This window comes from Puntigrus tetrazona, chromosome 4, assembly GCF_018831695.1.
Source record: "Puntigrus tetrazona isolate hp1 chromosome 4, ASM1883169v1, whole genome shotgun sequence".
In the NCBI taxonomy this organism is placed as follows: Eukaryota; Metazoa; Chordata; class Actinopteri; order Cypriniformes; family Cyprinidae; genus Puntigrus; species Puntigrus tetrazona.
This window is the reverse complement of record NC_056702.1, coordinates 18,720,001-18,737,814: the sequence shown is the minus strand read 5'-3', so window position 1 is coordinate 18,737,814 and position 17,814 is coordinate 18,720,001. Positions and strand designations below refer to the sequence as shown.

The 17,814-nt window shown below is 41.8% G+C and overlaps 1 protein-coding gene across 6 annotated transcripts in view; it reads left to right on the top strand.

The window, feature by feature from the left end:
* The first annotated feature begins 2,216 nt into the window (after positions 1-2,216).
* The window catches only part of LOC122342944 (deleted in malignant brain tumors 1 protein-like), a 42,597-nt gene continuing 26,999 nt past the window's right edge, over positions 2,217-17,814 (top strand). For 5 of the 6 annotated variants that reach the window (XM_043237162.1, XM_043237164.1, XM_043237167.1 and 2 more), the window contains exons 1-9: positions 2,218-2,338; positions 2,553-2,619; positions 2,712-2,738; positions 10,517-10,561; positions 10,702-11,007; positions 11,391-11,423; positions 12,909-12,953; positions 13,094-13,399; positions 13,773-13,805. In XM_043237162.1, the coding sequence (XP_043093097.1) occupies positions 2,577-2,619; positions 2,712-2,738; positions 10,517-10,561; positions 10,702-11,007; positions 11,391-11,423; positions 12,909-12,953; positions 13,094-13,399; positions 13,773-13,805 (838 nt within the window). In that variant the 5' untranslated portion in view covers positions 2,218-2,338; positions 2,553-2,576. Of the gene's footprint in view, positions 2,339-2,552; positions 2,620-2,711; positions 2,739-10,516; positions 10,562-10,701; positions 11,008-11,390; positions 11,424-12,908; positions 12,954-13,093; positions 13,400-13,772; positions 13,806-17,814 lie in introns of all 6 variants that reach the window. The other variant, XM_043237165.1, reaches the window with a different exon arrangement.

Below are 17,814 nucleotides of genomic sequence, written 5' to 3'. Positions count from 1 at the left end.
TGTTTCTAAAACAGGATTAGAAAGTAGGACAAGCCAACCATGAGGCAGAACCCTACAATTACTGCTTTTATTCAATACAGGTGAGGTACATATATGCAGTATTCTGGAAAGCACTTCTGCCCCACCTGAAAATTTCTCCAGTTGACCACGAAATGGAAGAATTGTTGAAAAAAAGAGCCATGGGCACTTTAGGATGATCTAAGGGGTAGATTCCTCCAGAACCAACAGGTTGATGGCATAAATCTGCTGAGATTAAGCTGCCAGAAGTTGGAGAAAAGTGTTTATTAACATCCACTAGGATACTTCGAAGCTGAGAAAAACAGCATAATTTTAATTTTTTAGGTAAACTATGCCTTTAAGCTTATGCTGTAAGGGTATTTAAGGCCTGGATTAATACAGCCAATACATTTAAGTCAAAAACAGGCAGGGTCAAAAGAGTGGCAAACAGGTATACAGAGAGCAAGCTATAACAGATATTATTTACAAGGAAGGATTTAGTTTTTTTTTTCTTGCCAAACTTGTTGCTGGGATGGTTAAACACCATTAAGTGCAACAATAAAAATGTGAGTCTTATTTGGCAATGCTAAATGCTCATCATGTATATGTACATGTCCATCAATAGCATTATGTAACAATAAATGCATAAATAAGTAGGAGATTTATGCATTTGGAATGTATTTTACTCAAGATGAATTGATTACTCTAGCACCAGTACTTAATACATGTGACACATTCTTTGATTCAGATATAAGAACATAATTATTTTTCAGGCTTTTTACATTTTAAGGAACTTTGGTTAAGGGTTAAAGTAACCTTCTGATTTTAAACCACAACCTATTTCCTTAAGTAACATGATCCAAACTCAACAACACTTTTTTTATTTACAGGGAATTACAGGTTGGTCTAGTTTTGCAGGAAGTCTTCTATAATAAAGTATATTACACAAAGCAAACATTTAAATAATTAGTAATTAGTTTGCTATGCTTAGTGAGTGGCTATTAAATAGTTAAAGCGGTGTTGTGAAAAAGAACATTATTTGGTGTATTTAGAGTAATGCACTTTAATGCACTGTAATTGTGTTTATGCGGCTTAAGTGTCAAAAAACACATTTTCCACATAATGTACATTATTGTTTCGAAATAGGGTTGATTTGTAAAAAACTCACCATTCGAAAAAAGCAAGGTGATCGGCCAGCTATCTAGTGTGTTGTGATTGGCCGAATACTTCAAGCTACTGACAAAAATTTCACGCCCCTTACCATAGTAAAGTAAAATAACTCACTGCTCTTGACTGAATCAGTTATATGTCTGTTTAAAATAGTGAATAAAATGGGAAACAAGTTGTTATGAATGCATAATTAGGCATTTAATTGAAAAGAAAAGTTCTTATTTTTATGAGAACTGGTTATATTTAATATACTTTGTCCATTTTGATTGATTGATTAAAAGACTTTTGTTGAACTCCTTTTCCTCGAGTGTGTCAGCAACAGCGTTTTGTGCCATTGTCACAGTCTTTTTATGCATCACACTGCATCGTGTCTGAGAAACGACAAACAACATGAATTACTCCATGCTGCTTAAAACACGCGTTTGAATAGTAATTAGAAAGATCTTATTAAGAAAATGTTACAATTAAAGTTTGTGAGTCAGAAGCGCCAGACTGTCCTGGCAAAGTTGGAATTACCTTACTTTATAGGATGGTTAGTAACTTCTTAATGATAAATTCAGAAGAAACTGAGTTGCTAATTATTGGACCTAAAAACCTATGTAAGAACCTTGTTCTCTGTGTCTTATGTTGCTGGATTATTGTTTGCTGTCCTAGGTACAAAACAAGTACACTTCCAAAATGAAATGAATGTACTCTAATTTCGCACACCAATTTTGTACTTAATATACTAAAAATTATTCTTTAGTACTTGAAACACAAACTAAAGTGTAATACAAGTGACAGCTAAATACATTTTTAAAAACAAAGATAATATGTTAAAAGCGCATTACCATAGCAACCATAAGGAGAGTATTTTTTTAGAGCTGCTTTACATCAGAATTAATCTCTGATTGCATAAATGAGTCATTATTTCCCTACTCTCTATTATAAAGCCACTCTCTTTTATATAACATGCTATATAAGTAAAGGTGACACTGATTAAATGACAAACACAATAGGTGTGGAAAGGGAAACTGGTTTTAAGGTATTGTTAAGTGATACTTTTAGTTTTAGTCACGGTCTTCCCACATTTATAAGTGAAGGCAGTGATCAGATTCTGGCAATAGCTTTTCTGGTAAAGCTGCTGAAGAGAGAATCTCCCTGAGGTTGTTCTGCTCCGCATTTACCTCTGGTAAAATAACTTTCTTTATTTCATACCATCAGTTTATAATGGATTTTTAAAAAATAGTAATTCAAATACACAAATCCTTTTCTCAAAGATTTGCACTTTTTGCAAAAATGTGTGTGTACGTTAGCATTTATCGTATACTAGGTTTTGCTTAATTTTATTTTAAACTTATTTGAAATGTGTATGTGTGTCTGTTTGCATTCATATAAATGTGCAGGTGCAGGAGGTCCAGTTTCTCACAATGAGATTTCCGATGTTACCGTGTGTGGCTCTACTGCTGCTGGGTAATGGTGAAGGGTTTTACAGCGGCATTTAAAAAAAATGAACTATGATTTCCAATTATTAAAGCATAATGGATGTATTCTGTATTTCACAGGAATAATAATCAATGGACAGCCACCAGGTAATTTTTCCAGTCTTTTTGTTAGTATATTCCTCTCATGTCTGTAATTGAACATCTCTAGCAAGTCCTAAAAAAGTTAAAAATCCTAAAATAAATCTTTCAGTCAAATAAAATGTTGGTATTACCACTAACTGCACAATATGTATGAAAAGTTAAGTTTTATTTATGTTAGTGAAGGGAAAAAAATTTTGAAATATGATCACTACTTTTGACTACTACATGTGGTAGATTAGAATTTTTGCAACAAAGTAGTGTTGATTATTATGAATATTGATCTGACTGATGATTGACAACTCTGAGACAAAGAACCCTAATGGGCAGAATATTTTGGCATATAAGTAGCCTCTGCTTTTAGTGCACACACATATTTTAGGCTACATACATGCATATATATATATATATATATATATATATATATATATATATATATATATATATATATGTACATATATACATATTCTTATGAACTAGGGTCCTCGATTAGTGCCCAAGGATATGGGAGTGGTATGGATGGTGTGCAGCGCCCTGCAGCCAAAGTCTCCTCTCCTCTAGAGCCAGTTTGATTGCTAGGAGCTTCCAATTGCCAATGTCATAATTTATCTTTGCCGGCCTGAGCTTCTTGGAGAAGTAGGCACATGGATGGAGTTGAGCTGGTTTCCCCTGCTGCTGGGATAGGGAAACTATAAATGGGAGAACTGTGAGTTCCAGCTTCTTGGCTGACCTATGAGTAGGATGGCTCCTTCACCGGTGGTGGATGTGTCGACCTCTACAATAAATGGGAGCTTGGGATCAGGGTCTACCGAGAGAGGTGTGTTGGTAAATGTATGCTTTTAGTGTGGTCTTGGTTTTTCAGTAATGAGGTTAACGAACTGGTGATGATGCTGTAGTTGTTAATAAACCACCAATAGAAATGTGCAAATCCCAGACATTTTTGGTGTTCCTTTAGTGGGTTCTGGCCAGGGGGTCATAGCTTCAACCTTTCCCTCATCCAATCATACGCGCTTGTTCGCAACATGCCTGTGGTGTTCTGTTGGATCTTTGGAGTAAATTAAAATATTATCAATATATACTCCTCATTACAATACTATTACAAACTTGTGGAGGAAGTCCTGGAAAACTGAAGATGCATTGTCTAGACCATGCGGCATCACAAGGTACTCATACTGGCCAGCAAGGGTCACAAAACTGTCTTCTATTCATCATCTTCATGAATTCTAATTAAATTATAAGCACCGCGGGTGGTCTAGAATAGTGAAGATGGAGACACCTCTTAGATACTCAAGGGTGGTGGGGATGAGGGGTAATGAATAAGAAAATTGAACTGTTATCTATAGTCAATACAAGGCCAAAAGCCTCCATCCTTCTTGGCCACAAGGAAAAAGTTGGAAGCAGCAGGGGTGGATGTAACCCTGTTCAGGCGCCTCTTTTATGTACTCCTCCACTGGCTCACTCGGTATGAGGTCGATGGCAAACATTTCCTTAGATTTGGCCATAAATGTGTTAATGGATATGGTGGTTGGTCCGTCTTGATTCCATAATGTTTCAGCTCATTGTAATGCTCCCCCTGATAGAAAGGAGATTATGTATGCAATCTTGGACTGATCAGTGGGATAGAGCGTAAGTTGCATCTCAAACACTAGCAAGCACCGTAGGAGAAAACCATTGCACTCCTCCACCAAGCTAGAGCAGGGTACTGGATGGGTGAGGGGGAAGTGACAGGAGGGGTGACTGAAGCTGTAGGTGGTGGGTGTAGAAGAACTCGTCTGAGGTTTTCAACGAGTTCCTGGAATGAATTGTTGGTTCTCATGCTGCTCTAATGGTGGTCCAGGCTTCTGTAATGGAAGCAGACTCACATGGGAGGTAGGTAAAAATGACAACAAAGTTTATTTGCTCAGATGAGCATGGAAAGTCTGTGACATAGGAATCGGGTGAGGGGCAGGTTTTACATGAATGCTGCGAGGTTACTGGCCCGACTTCAGCCTCTGATTTCAGCCTCTGTGCTTGAGGTATGGAAGTAAATGGTTCACATATGTTCACTTTGAATTAAGGTGCACTTTCACAGGTTATTAATGTTTATAAATAATTAATAAATTGTTAATTACATTAAGGTTTATAGGCAAGATTGAAATTTATTAGATAAAGGTTTGGATGATAAAGTTACTAAAGAGGAGGAGTCTGATGACAGTTTATCATATGCACAGGTGCACTACACTCGCTTGAGGTACACTATTCTTGTTATCTGAACAAACAAATACTGATTGAAAGTTTAGAGACTATGCCCATGATAATCTGAAAACATGAAAACTGTCCTTCTCAGGGCAACGTTATACTCTGTGTAATGATTCAGTATAGCGCTACAGCTCACGTTAAACCTGTGAAGTGAAAGACGTCTTACATTAAGCCCGTTTTTCTCAAAATTCCATTCCTGAAAATCAAAGCTCCAAAACTTCAGATAGCCATAACTTATGGTCAAGCTATGTACAAAATAAAAACTTGAACCCAGCTTTTTATATGAAATCAAGACCTAAAACTTCACCAGGTTTTCTTAGATTACATCACATATGAAATGAAAAATTGGCAAGTTTACAGCAATATTTGCAATTGACCTGTACAAGACCTGAACAACCATTAATAACACGATTAACTCTCACATTGAGTTCCACAATGAGGTTAAGATTTATATTAAATTCATCAGTTTAGGCTGAAGTTGAAGTTTTGTACTTGTGTTGCCTTTGTGGTCATTGAAAAGGGGTTTCCCGAGGTTGATGATTGGCTGGAAGTTCAGTGGTCTTTGAAGTCTTGGGAGGCTGCTGATTGGGTGTTGGCTAGAGATGCGGTGTTCTGGTTGAAGTTCTACACAGCTTACAAAAGAAACAACCCAAAATGTAAAGAAGATGTAGCACACAATAAGAATAAATGTCAGATAGAACCTTATAATTCTATGGAGACCAGTTATTCAAAATGCATACACAATGAGTGAGTAGCACATAATAGTTAAATGTGTGGGTTATATATTAGATTAGATTAGATTAGATTAGTTAGATTAGATTCAACTTTATTGTCATTACACATGTACAAGTACAAAGTAACGAAATGCAGTTAGGCACTGCTGTTGTGCCTATATATATTTATTGTGACGAGTCGGCTGCCCCTCCTCTTTTTTATCATCATCACCCCGTCCTTTATGCGCCGCCCTTCACCAGGCTCCCGACGGGAGTGGGTGTGTTTGAGAGGAGGGGCGTGGTATTGGTCAGGTCTGGCGGAATGTGACGAGGCACACCTGGAGTGAATTTAGCCTTGTTACCGTCGCCGTTAAGTACCGAACGAACCTCTGCTCGAGAGACAGTCTCTTCCCCCGTGCATGCACGCTGGTGTCCTTGTGGGTCCAGGAAGGGTGCGCGATGGAGCTCGCCCCGCCACTAGAGAAAAGCGTTGTGGGACTCCGTAGTCCAGGCAATGACCCCCGTAGTCCAGGCGAAGACCGCACCCGTGTAGCGCTGACGGGCCAGGATGCCGAGACGTTTTATCCCCTTAATTTCTGATGACTGGAGGAAAGAAGCGACGGAGATGCCGCGGAAGAAGTCGTCGAACAGGAGAGGGGAGCACGTGCAGCCGCCGGACTCCGCCCCTTACCTGGACCCTGCCCCCTGGAGCACTACCTGACCTGCACTTCCCCTGCAGCATAACGAGGGCACCAGTTCCCCCTTTTTATTTGGACACTTTCCCCCTGGACACATTATTTTGTATTTATTTCTTTGAATAAAAGCCTCTCCGAGGCCTGACACCACGCCCACTGTGTCGGTCGTTGGCTCCTCCTGTCACAATATATATATAATATGATTAGATTTGATTAGATTAGATTCAACTTTATTGTCTTTACACAATGTACAAGTACAAGGTAACGAAATGCAGTTTAGGTCTAACCAGGAGTGCAATAAGCAGCAAGTGCAGGATATAGGTACAAATATAAATTACAAAGATAAATAAGTGATAAATATGTACAAATTAAATTACAGATGAGAAGTGGGAATTTACAGTTAGTATGTGTAAACAATTTACGGGTGGTTATGTACAAAAAAAAAAGGATATACAGGATACGTATAGACAAATTTACAAGAGTATGTACAATGGATATATACATACATTTACAATATATATATATATATATATATATATATATATATATATATATATATATATATATATATATGTACAGTGGAGTGCAATGAATGTTAAACAGTGGGGGTAGAATTCAGTAGTGAGACAGCTCTGGTAAAAAAATTGTTCCTCAGTCTACTTGTTCTACTCCGGGGGAATCTGATTCGCCTGCCGGATGGCAGGAGGGAAAACAGTTTGTGGGCAGGGTGAGAGGAGTCCTTAAGAATACTGCGTGCTCGAAGCAAACAGTGTTTCTTCTGGATGTCCTCAATGGATGGAAGTGGAGATCCTGTGATGCACTGGGCAGTTTTCACCACCTGCTGCAGTGCCTTTCGCTCAGCAACAGAGCAGCTCACATACCAGACTGTGACATAGTTTGTTAGGATGCTCTCTATTGTACAGCAATAGAAGTTCACCAGGATGGCTGAGGACAGCTGATTCTTCTTAAGTTTCCTCAGGAAGAAAAGGCGCTGGTGAGCCTTCTTGACCAGGCTGGAGGTGTTGGTGGTCCAGGACAGATCTTCCGAGATGTGGGTTTCCAGGAACTTGATGCATGAGACAGCAATCCCATTAATGTGGATGGGATCATGTGTGCCTCTTCTCACCTTCCTGAAGTCCACAATGAGCTCCTTTTGAGGTTTTGGTGGTGTTAAGGAGCAGATTATTGTCTTTGCACCACGTGGCCAGATGCTGGACCTCCTCCCTGTAGGCAGTCTCATCATTGTTGCTGATGAGACCGATCACCGTAGTATCGTCTGCAAATTTGATGATGGAGTTAGATCCAAACCCAGGTCTGCAGTCGTGGGTGAAGAGGGAGTAGAGGAAAGGGCTCAGCACACAGCCTTGTGGTACACCAGTGTTGAGGGTGACAGTAGTGGAACAGATGTGGCCTGACCAAACATGCTGAGGTCTGTTGGTTAGGAAGTCCATAACCCAGTTGCACAGTGAGATGTTAATGTCCAGATCTCTGAGTTTGGTGATTAACTTAGAGGGTATGACCGTGTTGAATGCTGAGCTGAAGTCAACAAACAGCATCCGTGCGTAAGTATTTTTATTGTCCAAGTGTGTGAGTACGGAGTGCAGTGCGATGGAGACTGCATCCTCAGTGCTCCTATTGCCTTGATAGGCAAACTGGTGGGGGTCCAGTGTGGAAGGCAGAGAGTCCTTCAGATGTGACAGGACTAGTTGCTCAAAGCACTTCATAACGATGGGTGTGAGTGCTACAGGGCGGTAGTCGTTTAGGCAATGGAGGTGGATTTGAGGCATGTTGGCACAGCTGCTTGCGCAAGGGACATGTTGAAAATGTCCACAAATACCCCCAGCGAGCTCCCGTAGTACGCGTCCAGGGATACCGTCTGGTCCAGCAGCCTTGCGCGTTGATCCGGCTTAGTGCAGTGTAAACCTCTGAGGAGGTGAGTGTGATGGGTGGGTCGGTTGAGGGGGTGATCTTGGTGACCGTTTCATTATTATCCCTCTCAAAGCAAGCGTAAAAGTCATTAAGCTCGTTCAGAAAGAAGATATTAGGTGCTGTGGGGGTGGAGTGGTTGGGTTTGTAGTCACTGATGGCCTGGATGCCCTGCCACATGCGTCGAGGGTCAGAGTTGGAAAAGTGCTCCTGTAGCTTCAGCTTGTAGCAGTACTTGGCCTTTTTGATGCCCCTCTTCAGATTTGCCCTGGAAGTGCTGTAGGCCTGTGCGTCACCTGATCTGAAGGCAGTGTTGCGTGCTTTCAACAGAAGGCGCACCTGCTTGTTCATCCATGGCTTCTGATTTGGGTATGTGGTGATCTCTTTCTGGGTAGTAACACTGTCTATGGTGGAGTTGATGTAATCCAGAACAGAGAAAGTGTAGTGGTCTATATCCGTGTGAGAGCCACAGGTAGCCTGGGAAGCAAACATACTCCAGTCTGTGTATTGAAACCTGTCCTGGAGTGTGGAGTCAGCCCCCGCTGGCCAGACTTTGATGGTCTTCACTGATGGCTTCACATGGTTGATGAGGGGTGAGGAACAAAGAAAGGTGATCCGATTGTCCTAGATGGGGGAAGGGGGTCACAGCATAGGCTTCAGCCATGTTTGTGTATACATGGTCCAAAGTTTTGTTTCCTCTGGTGTGACAGAAAACGTTTTGGTGAAATTTAGAGAGTACTGCCTTCAAGTTAGAGTGATTAAAATCCCCTGCAACAATAAATGCAGCCTCCGGGTGAGCAGACTGTTGTTTACTGATGGCTGCATGAAGTTCATTCATAGCAAGCTTGGCATCAGCATTGGGAGGAATATAAGCAGCAGTTATGATGGTAGATGTGAACTCCCGTGGCAGATAAAACGGTCTACTCTTAACCATGAGAAACTCTAGGTTAGCTGAGCAGTGTCTCCCAATGATAACAGAGTTTGTGCACCAAGCATTGTTAATATAAATGCACAATCCCTCGCCTCTGGTCTTACTGAAGTCATCTGCCGTTCTGTCTGCCCAGAATGTGTGGTGTCCAGCTATGCTGATAGCATGGTATACTGCTGTTTAGCCATGTTTCGGTGAAGATCATGACATTGCAGTTCTGAAGTCTCTTATTGTATCTGATGAGGAGTCGAATCTCGTCCATTTTGTTCACCAGTGATCGTACATTGGCAAGGAAAATGCTGGGTAAAGAGAGCCGATGTGGTGTTAGCTTTAGCTTAGCTCTTAGCCCTCCGCGCTTCCCCCGTCTTTGTTTACGATCGCGCCGCCATCTTCGAGCGAAGAGTGCTCTGCCTCGGTTGTTCTGATGATCTCAGGGACGAGTTGAAGGTTGCCGTTGAAACTGTCGGAAATGGATGAACCAATATCCAAAAGCTCTTGTCGGGTGTACGATGTAAAGGCATCTTGGTCGTAATATGCTGTTCTACATATAAGTGATATAAGTCCCGTTAAGGTGATTTTGTTATATTTACACATGTAAACAGACTGTTCTTTGAATACCCAAATTTAAAAGGTCTCATCAGGAATTTCAGTGTCACAGTCCAGAGAGAGGGGATAGAGATCCATCCAACAGACTCTTTAATTGAACACGGTGATGATATGCTCTGTCTTGGACCATAAATCTTGGTTACTTGCCCCAAAATTAAAAAAATCTCATTCCTGAGTTGGTAATATCAGTGTGTTAATGTTGCAAGCTATACTGTGACAGAGTCTGTTGGATCAGCTTGCCTTGGGGCACCAGGGTCTCCTGGACAAATTAATGACATCCTGTTGGAACTCGGCTCCTTGGGTTTCAATATTCAGATCAAATCTTAAAGTGTTTGATTCTCTTTGATATCCTACAATTTTAATGAAGGCAACATGTGCTTTAGTCCCGTTTGATCATCACCAGGAGGAGCAAACCAGGCACTCTCAACTCACGTCCAAGCCACAACAAGCTAAAATTATGAACAAAGCCCACCTTAACAGAGCAATCAATAACGAACCAATGCAACATCTTCATGCAACCTATCAAAGGGCAGGCAATTTAAAAAAAGAGAATAAGAACAATACAATACAGCAAAAAAAGTACAAGGAATTGTCATATCACAGGCCAAAATATTCATTTGAAACAAAACTTGAAGCACTGCAATCAACATAACAATGTTGTTTGTTCATTTCTTTCTGCAGTAACAGCAGTACTGAATACGACTACCTCACAGCCAGGAGTCAGTGGTAATGATGCTGAGGAGGATGAATCTCTATTACTTTTACTAATATATTTAGCTCATTAAAAATATAAACAAACAAGCAAAAATAACGAACAAAAAAATGATGACCCATTCTTCTACATTTATATTGTTTGTAATGAATAGATATCAAGTTGGTGAACGGTCCCAATCTATGTTCTGGAAGAGTGGAGGTTTTCCACAATGGAATCTGGGGAACAGTGTGTGATGATTTCTGGGATGCTACAGACGCGGCAGTGGTGTGTAGAGAACTGGGCTGTGGGATTGCTGTAGAGGCAAAGAGCAATGCTTATTTTGGACAAGGTTCTGGACAGATATGGTTGGATGATGTTCAGTGCCGTGGGAATGAACCTACACTGAGAAACTGTTCATCAAGAGGATGGGGTTTACATGACTGTGGGCACAATGAAGATGCTGGAGTTATCTGCCAAGGTAAGTCAAAGATATTTATACAACTGTGGTATAGCTGTGGTTTATGAATTAATGTTTAATTTTTTTTTACATTTCCAACGGCACAAAAAAGTTTTCCAATTATATACCATTTATAACTTTGTTTGTTATGTCCAGTTGCTGGTGTAGACTAAAAGAATTGGCCTCGTCTCAGCGTCAATCACTGAGTTTTGTTCTAGTATGCAAAGTCACAGTCTCACTTCATACATGGTATCTTTGTAGTTGGTTTTCCTAGCATGTTAGAATTCCCCCCAAAATCTTGCTTACTATCAATTTAAAAAGCATTTTCACTGTGAGAAAGATTATACAAATCTAGAAAATTCTAGAATGGTAACGGACTTGAATCATCTGTTTTTTGGTTCTAGGCCAGCCACAAACAAGTACAGCACCATCGACAGGTAATTATGTGCCTTCCTACAAATAGGAACTATAGAGTTAATAACTGAGTTACATCATTATAAAAGTAATTAATTATCATGGTAAGTAACTATTTAAAGGTGTCAAATAACTTGGATGTCCCCAATATAAATGTTAAATTAATAAAAAATACACAAAATAGAATAAAAGATTATCATCAATAAAATGCATACACAATGAGTGAGTAGCACATAATAGTTAAATGTGTGGGTTATATATTAGATTAGATTAGATTCAACTTTATTGTCATTACACATGTACAAGTACAAAGTAACAAAATGCAGTTAGGCACTGCTGTTCTGCACGAACAGACCAGATATATATATTGTGTGGGAGGAGTTAACGACAGACTTACGGGTCCCACGGCGCGCTTCTAGCGGCGGGTGCGAGCTCCTTCGCACCCTTCCTGGACCCGAGGACACTAGCGCGTGCATGCACGGGGAAGAGACCGGTCTCTCGAGGAGAGGCGCATTCGGCATTTACCGTCGTTACCGTCGCCGTTAAGTACCGAACGCGCTTCTCCTCGGAAGACCGGTGTCTTCCCCCGTGCATGCACGCTGGTGTCCTCGTGGGTCCAGGAAGGGTGCGCGATGGAGCTCGCCCCGCCGCTAGAGAAGCGCGTCGTGGGACCCCGTAGTCCAGGCAATGACCCCCATAGTCCAGGCAATGACCCCCGTAGTCCATATATATAATATGCTGTTCTACATATAAGTGATTTAAGTCCCGTTAAGGTGATTTTGTTATATTTACACATGTAAAAAGACTGTTCTTTGAATACCCGAGTTTAAAAGGTCTCATCAGGTATTTCAGTGTCACAGTCCAGAGAGAGGGGATAGAGATCTGTCCAACAGACTCTTTAATTGATCACAATGATGATATGCTCTGTCTTGGACCATAAATCTTGGTTACTTGCCCCAAAATTAAAAATCTCATTCCTGAGTCGGTAATATTAATGTGTTAATGTTGCAAGCTGTACTGTGACAGAGCCTGTTGGATCAGCTTGCCTTGTGGCACCAGGGTCTCCTGGAAAAATTCATGACATCTTGTTGCTTTGGGCCTCTTTGTGGAATTCGGCTCCTTGGGTTTCAATATTCAGATCAAATCTTAAAGTGTTTGATTCTCTTTGATATCTTACAATTTTAATGAAGGCAACTTGTGCTTAAGTCCAGTTTGATCGTCACCAGGAGGAGCAAACCAGGCACTCTCAACTCATTCACGTCCAAGCCACAACAAGCTAAAATTATGAACAAAGCCCACCTTAACAGAGCAATCAATAACGAACCAATGCAACATCTTCATGCAACCTATCAAAGGGCAGGCAATATAAAAAATGAGAATAAGAACAATACAATACAGCAAAAAAAGTACAAGGAATTGTCATATCACAGGCCAAAACATTCATTTGAAACAAAACTTGAAGCACTGCAATCAACATAACAATGTTGTTTGTTCATTTCTTTCTGCAGTAACAGCAGTACTGAATACGACTACCTCACAGCCAGGAGTCAGTGGTAATGATGCTGAGGAGGATGAATCTCTATTACTTTTACTAATATATTTAGCTCATTAAAAATACAAACAAACAAGCAAAAATAACTAACAAAAAAACAATGACCCATTCTTCTACATTTATATTGTTTGTAATGAATAGATATCAAGTTGGTGAACGGTCCCAATCTATGTTCTGGAAGAGTGGAGGTTTTCCACAATGGAATCTGGGGAACAGTGTGTGATGATTTCTGGGATGCTACAGACGCGGCAGTGGTGTGTAGAGAACTGGGCTGTGGGATTGCTGTAGAGGCAAAGAGCAATGCTTATTTTGGACAAGGTTCTGGACAGATATGGTTGGATGATGTTCAGTGCCGTGGGAATGAACCTACACTGAGAAACTGTTCATCAAGAGGATGGGGTTTACATGACTGTGGGCACAATGAAGATGCTGGAGTCATCTGCCAAGGTAATACAGCTGTCATATAGCTGTGGTGTATGAATTAATGTTTTTTTTTTTTTTTTTTACATTTCCAACGGCACAAAAAAGTTTTCCAATTATATACCATTTATAACTTTGTATGTTATGTCCAGTTGCTGGTGTAGGCTAAAAGAATTGGCCTCGTCTCAATGTCAATCACTGAGTTTTGTTCTAGTATGCAAAGTCACAGTCTCACTTCATGCATGGTATCTTTGTAGTTGGTTTTCCTAGCATGTTAGAATTCTCCCCAAAATCTTGCTTACTATCAATTTAAAAAGCATTTTCACTGTGAGAAAGATTATACAAATCTAGAAAATTCTAGAATGGTAACGGACTTGAATCATCTGTTTTTTGGTTCTAGGCCAGCCACAAACAAGTACAGCACCATCGACAGGTAATTATGTGCCTTCCTACAAATAGGAACTATAGAGTTAATAACTGAGTTACATCATTATAAAAGTAATTAATTATCATGGTAAGTAACTATTTAAAGGTGTCAAATAACTTGGATGTCCCCAATATAAATGTTAAATTAATAAAAATACACAAAATAGAATAAAAGATTATAATCAATAAAATGCATACAAAATGAGTGAGTAGCACATAATAGTTAAATGTGTGGGTTATATACATATATATATATATTTATATATATATATATATATATATATATATATATATATATATATATATATATATATGCCGTTCTACATATAAGTGATTTAAGTCCTGTTAAGGTGATTTTGTTATATTTACACATGTAAAAAGACTGTTCTGTGAATACCCAAATTTAAAAGGTCTCATCAGGTATTTCAGTGTCACAGTCTAGAGAGAGGGGATAGAGATCCATCCAACAGACTCTTTAATTGATCACGATGATGATATGCTCTGTCTTGGACCATAAATCTTGGTTACTTGCCCCAAAATTAAAAATCTCATTCCTGAGTCAGTAATATCAATGTGTTAATGTTGCAAGCTGTACTGTGACAGAGCCTGTTGGATCAGCTTGCCTTGTGGCACCAGGGTCTCCTGGAAGAATTCATGACATCTTGTTGCCTTGGGCCTCTTTGTGGAATTTGGCTCCTTGGGTTTCAATATTCAGATAAAATCTTAAAGTGTTTGATTCTCTTTGATATCTTACAATTTTAATGAAGGCAACTTGTGCTTAAGTCCAGTTTGATCGTCACCAGGAGGAGCAAACCAGGCACTCTCAACTCATTCACGTCCAAGCCACAATGTAATGAATGGTCAAAGACGGTTGGATCCATGTGCGACAGGGTTTAATCGTGGTCAGGCAGGCAGGGTCAAAACAAGAGTAAGCAGAGCAATACAGGAGATCCAGGAGACAAAACGATAACAGGCAATAGGTCGGTAGGCAGGCAGAGAACAATCACAGAAACAAACACGGTCAGGGTCGGCAACAGATAATCAAAACAAGAGTAAACGCTCGGAATTGCAGTATAAACAAACAAGACTTCGCAAAGAGTGATCATAGGGAAGTTCCTTATAAAGGCTGAGTCTAATGAGAAACACCTGGTGGCTCTAATCAGCCCAAGGCACGGGGTTGTGGGAAATTGAGTCTTTGGCGATCAGTATTCCGGTGAGAGCTCCCTCCGGTGGTGGTCGGAGAGAGCCACAGAGGTGCTGTTCGTGACAGAGCCCTCCCCCCCTGCGATCGGCTCCGGAAGCGAGGAGTAATTTGACGCAGAGGTGCAGGTTTGTCGGGATGGTCATGGTGAAAGGTGGCAGTGAGTGCGGGATCGAGAATGTCTCGGGCAGGTATCCAAGACCTCTCCTCGGGTCCATAGCCTTCCCAGTCAATGAGGTATTGTAATTCCCTGCCTCGGCGTCGTGAGTCCAGGATTTCTCAAACCTGGTAGGTCTCCTCGCCGTCGATGATTAAGGGAGGGGTGTCATTGGCAGCGACCTCCTCCTGGTCCCTCTCTCCTCCCGGGCCACTGGCAGGTTTGAGCAATGAGACATGGAAAGTAGAAGCGATGCGGTAATTAGCAGGGAGATCGAGACGGTAAGAAACAGGCGTGACTTGCGAAATGATTTTGAAGGGACCCACGTACCTTGGACTTAATTTCTTGCATGGTAGCCGGAGGCGGAGGTCTCGGGTTGATAGCCAAACCCAGTCCCCAGGTGAGTACTCGGGTGCATCTCGGCGATGATGATCTGCCTGAGCTTGGAACCTTCTGACTGCTCCTCTGAGATGGACGTGGGCGGAGTTCCAGACCTCCTCACTCCTTTGTAGCCATGAGTTGACTGCGGGTAGTGCGGAGAGTTCTCCAGACCAGGGGAATAATGGAGGTTGAAAGCCCAGAACGCATTGAAAGGGAGTTAGCCCAGTGGATGGTTTCCTTAAGGAGTTCTGTGCATACTCAGCCCAGACTAAATAACGACTCCAGTCCTGTTGGTTGTTGTGACAGTTCTTGGTTCTGACGTTCGGCTTGACCATTGGATTGAGGGTGATATCCTGAGGTTAGACTTATGTTAATGTTAAGTTGTGAACAGAAGGCTTGCCAGACTTGAGAGGTGAACTGTGGGCCGCGATCAGACACGATGTCTTCGGGTAGGCCATAGAAGCGGAATACCTGTTGCAAAAGTACTTCGGCGGTCTCCCAGGCTGTGGGTAGTTTAGGCAAAGGTATGAACCTGCATGATTTGGAGAACCGGTCCACGACCGTGAGTACCGTGGTAAAGGAGTTGGAAGCTGGTAGATCGGTTACAAAATCTATGGCAATGTGAGACCATGGTCTTTCTGGTATGGGTAGTGGTTGAAGGAGTCCTGCTGGGCGTTGATGGGAGGTCTTTGTGATGTTGCACGTCTCACACTGTTGAACGAAGTGGATGGTGTCTGAACGAATGGTTGGCCACTAGAAACGATTGTTGACTAATTGGAGGGTAGCTGTGATGCCTGGATGACCGGCGCTGGGAGTATCAAGAACCCAATGCAGAACTCTTTGTCGTAATGTTTGAGGCACGTACGTTCGATTGGGAGGGCATGCTGGTGGGACTGGTTCAGAAAGTTGGGCCTCTGTGATCTCGGTCATGATATCCCACTGGACTGGAGCAACAATGCGGGCTGACGGTAGGATGGGTTTGTGAGAGAATTCCTGAGGGATGCTCTCAAACTGCCTGGATAAGGCATCCGCTTTAGTGTTCTTTGACCCTGGGCGATAAGTGACTTTAAAATCAAATCTGGAGAAAAACAGCGACCATCTGGCTTGTCGTGAATTCAGACGTTTGGCAGATTGAATGTACTCCAGGTTCCTGTGATCGGTCAAAATGGTAAACGGTACTTTAGCCCCCTCTAGCCAATGCCGCCACTCCTTGAGAGCAGACTTCATTGCAAGGAGTTCCCTGTCCCCCACGTCGTAGTTACTCTCAGCGGAGTTAAGCTTACGGGAGTAATAGGCGCATGGAAAGAGTTTCGCTGGCTGTCCGTGACGTTGCGATAAAATTGCTCCAATACCAACATTAGATGCATCAACCTCTACAATAAACTCTCGATCAGGGTCTGGGTGATGGAGTATCGGGGCGGACGTGAATTTTCCCTTGAGTAAGTCAAATGCCTGGATGCTGTCAGGTGACCAAGAGAGGCGATGAGATTTTTTCTTTACTAGTGTGGTGAGAGGGGCGGCTACAATACTGAAATTACGGATGAATCTCCGATAAAAATTAGAGAAGCCAAGAAATCGTTGCAATTCCTTGACTGTGGAGGGGCGCGGCCACTCTACGACTGCCTTGACCTTGTGCTCGTCCATCGTTACCCCCTCAGAACTGATGATATACCCCAGGTAGGTCACTTGAGTCTTATGGAACTCACATTTTTGGAGCTTGGCGTACAGTTGATTCTCTATCAGGCGCTGGAGGACAGTCCTTACGTGACAGACATGAGCATCAAGGCTGTTGGAGTAGACGAGGATGTCATCCATGTAGACGATTATAAATTGGTTTAGCATGTCTCTAAACACCTCATTCACGAAGGCCTGGAAGACAGATGGACTGTTCGCGAGCCCGAATGGCATAACAAGATTCGTAGTGCCCGGAAGTCGTGGAGAAAGCTGTTTTCCATTCATCTCCCTCTCTGATACGGATCAGGTTATAGGCGTTACGAAGGTCTAACTTGGTGAAGAACTTGGCTCTGCAGAGTTGTTCCAGGGAGGCTGGCACTAGTGGCAATGGGTAGCGGTATTTAATCGTGACCTCGTTCAGACCGCGATAGTCAATGCAGGGCCGAAGGCTACCATCCTTCTTCTTAACAAAGAAGAACCCGGCCGATGCTGGAGAAGTAGAGGGACGGATGAATCCCTTGGCAAGTTCTTCCTCGATGTAGGAATTCATTGCCTCCGATTCGGGTTGAGAGAGGGGAAAGACACGACCGCGTTGAGGAACGC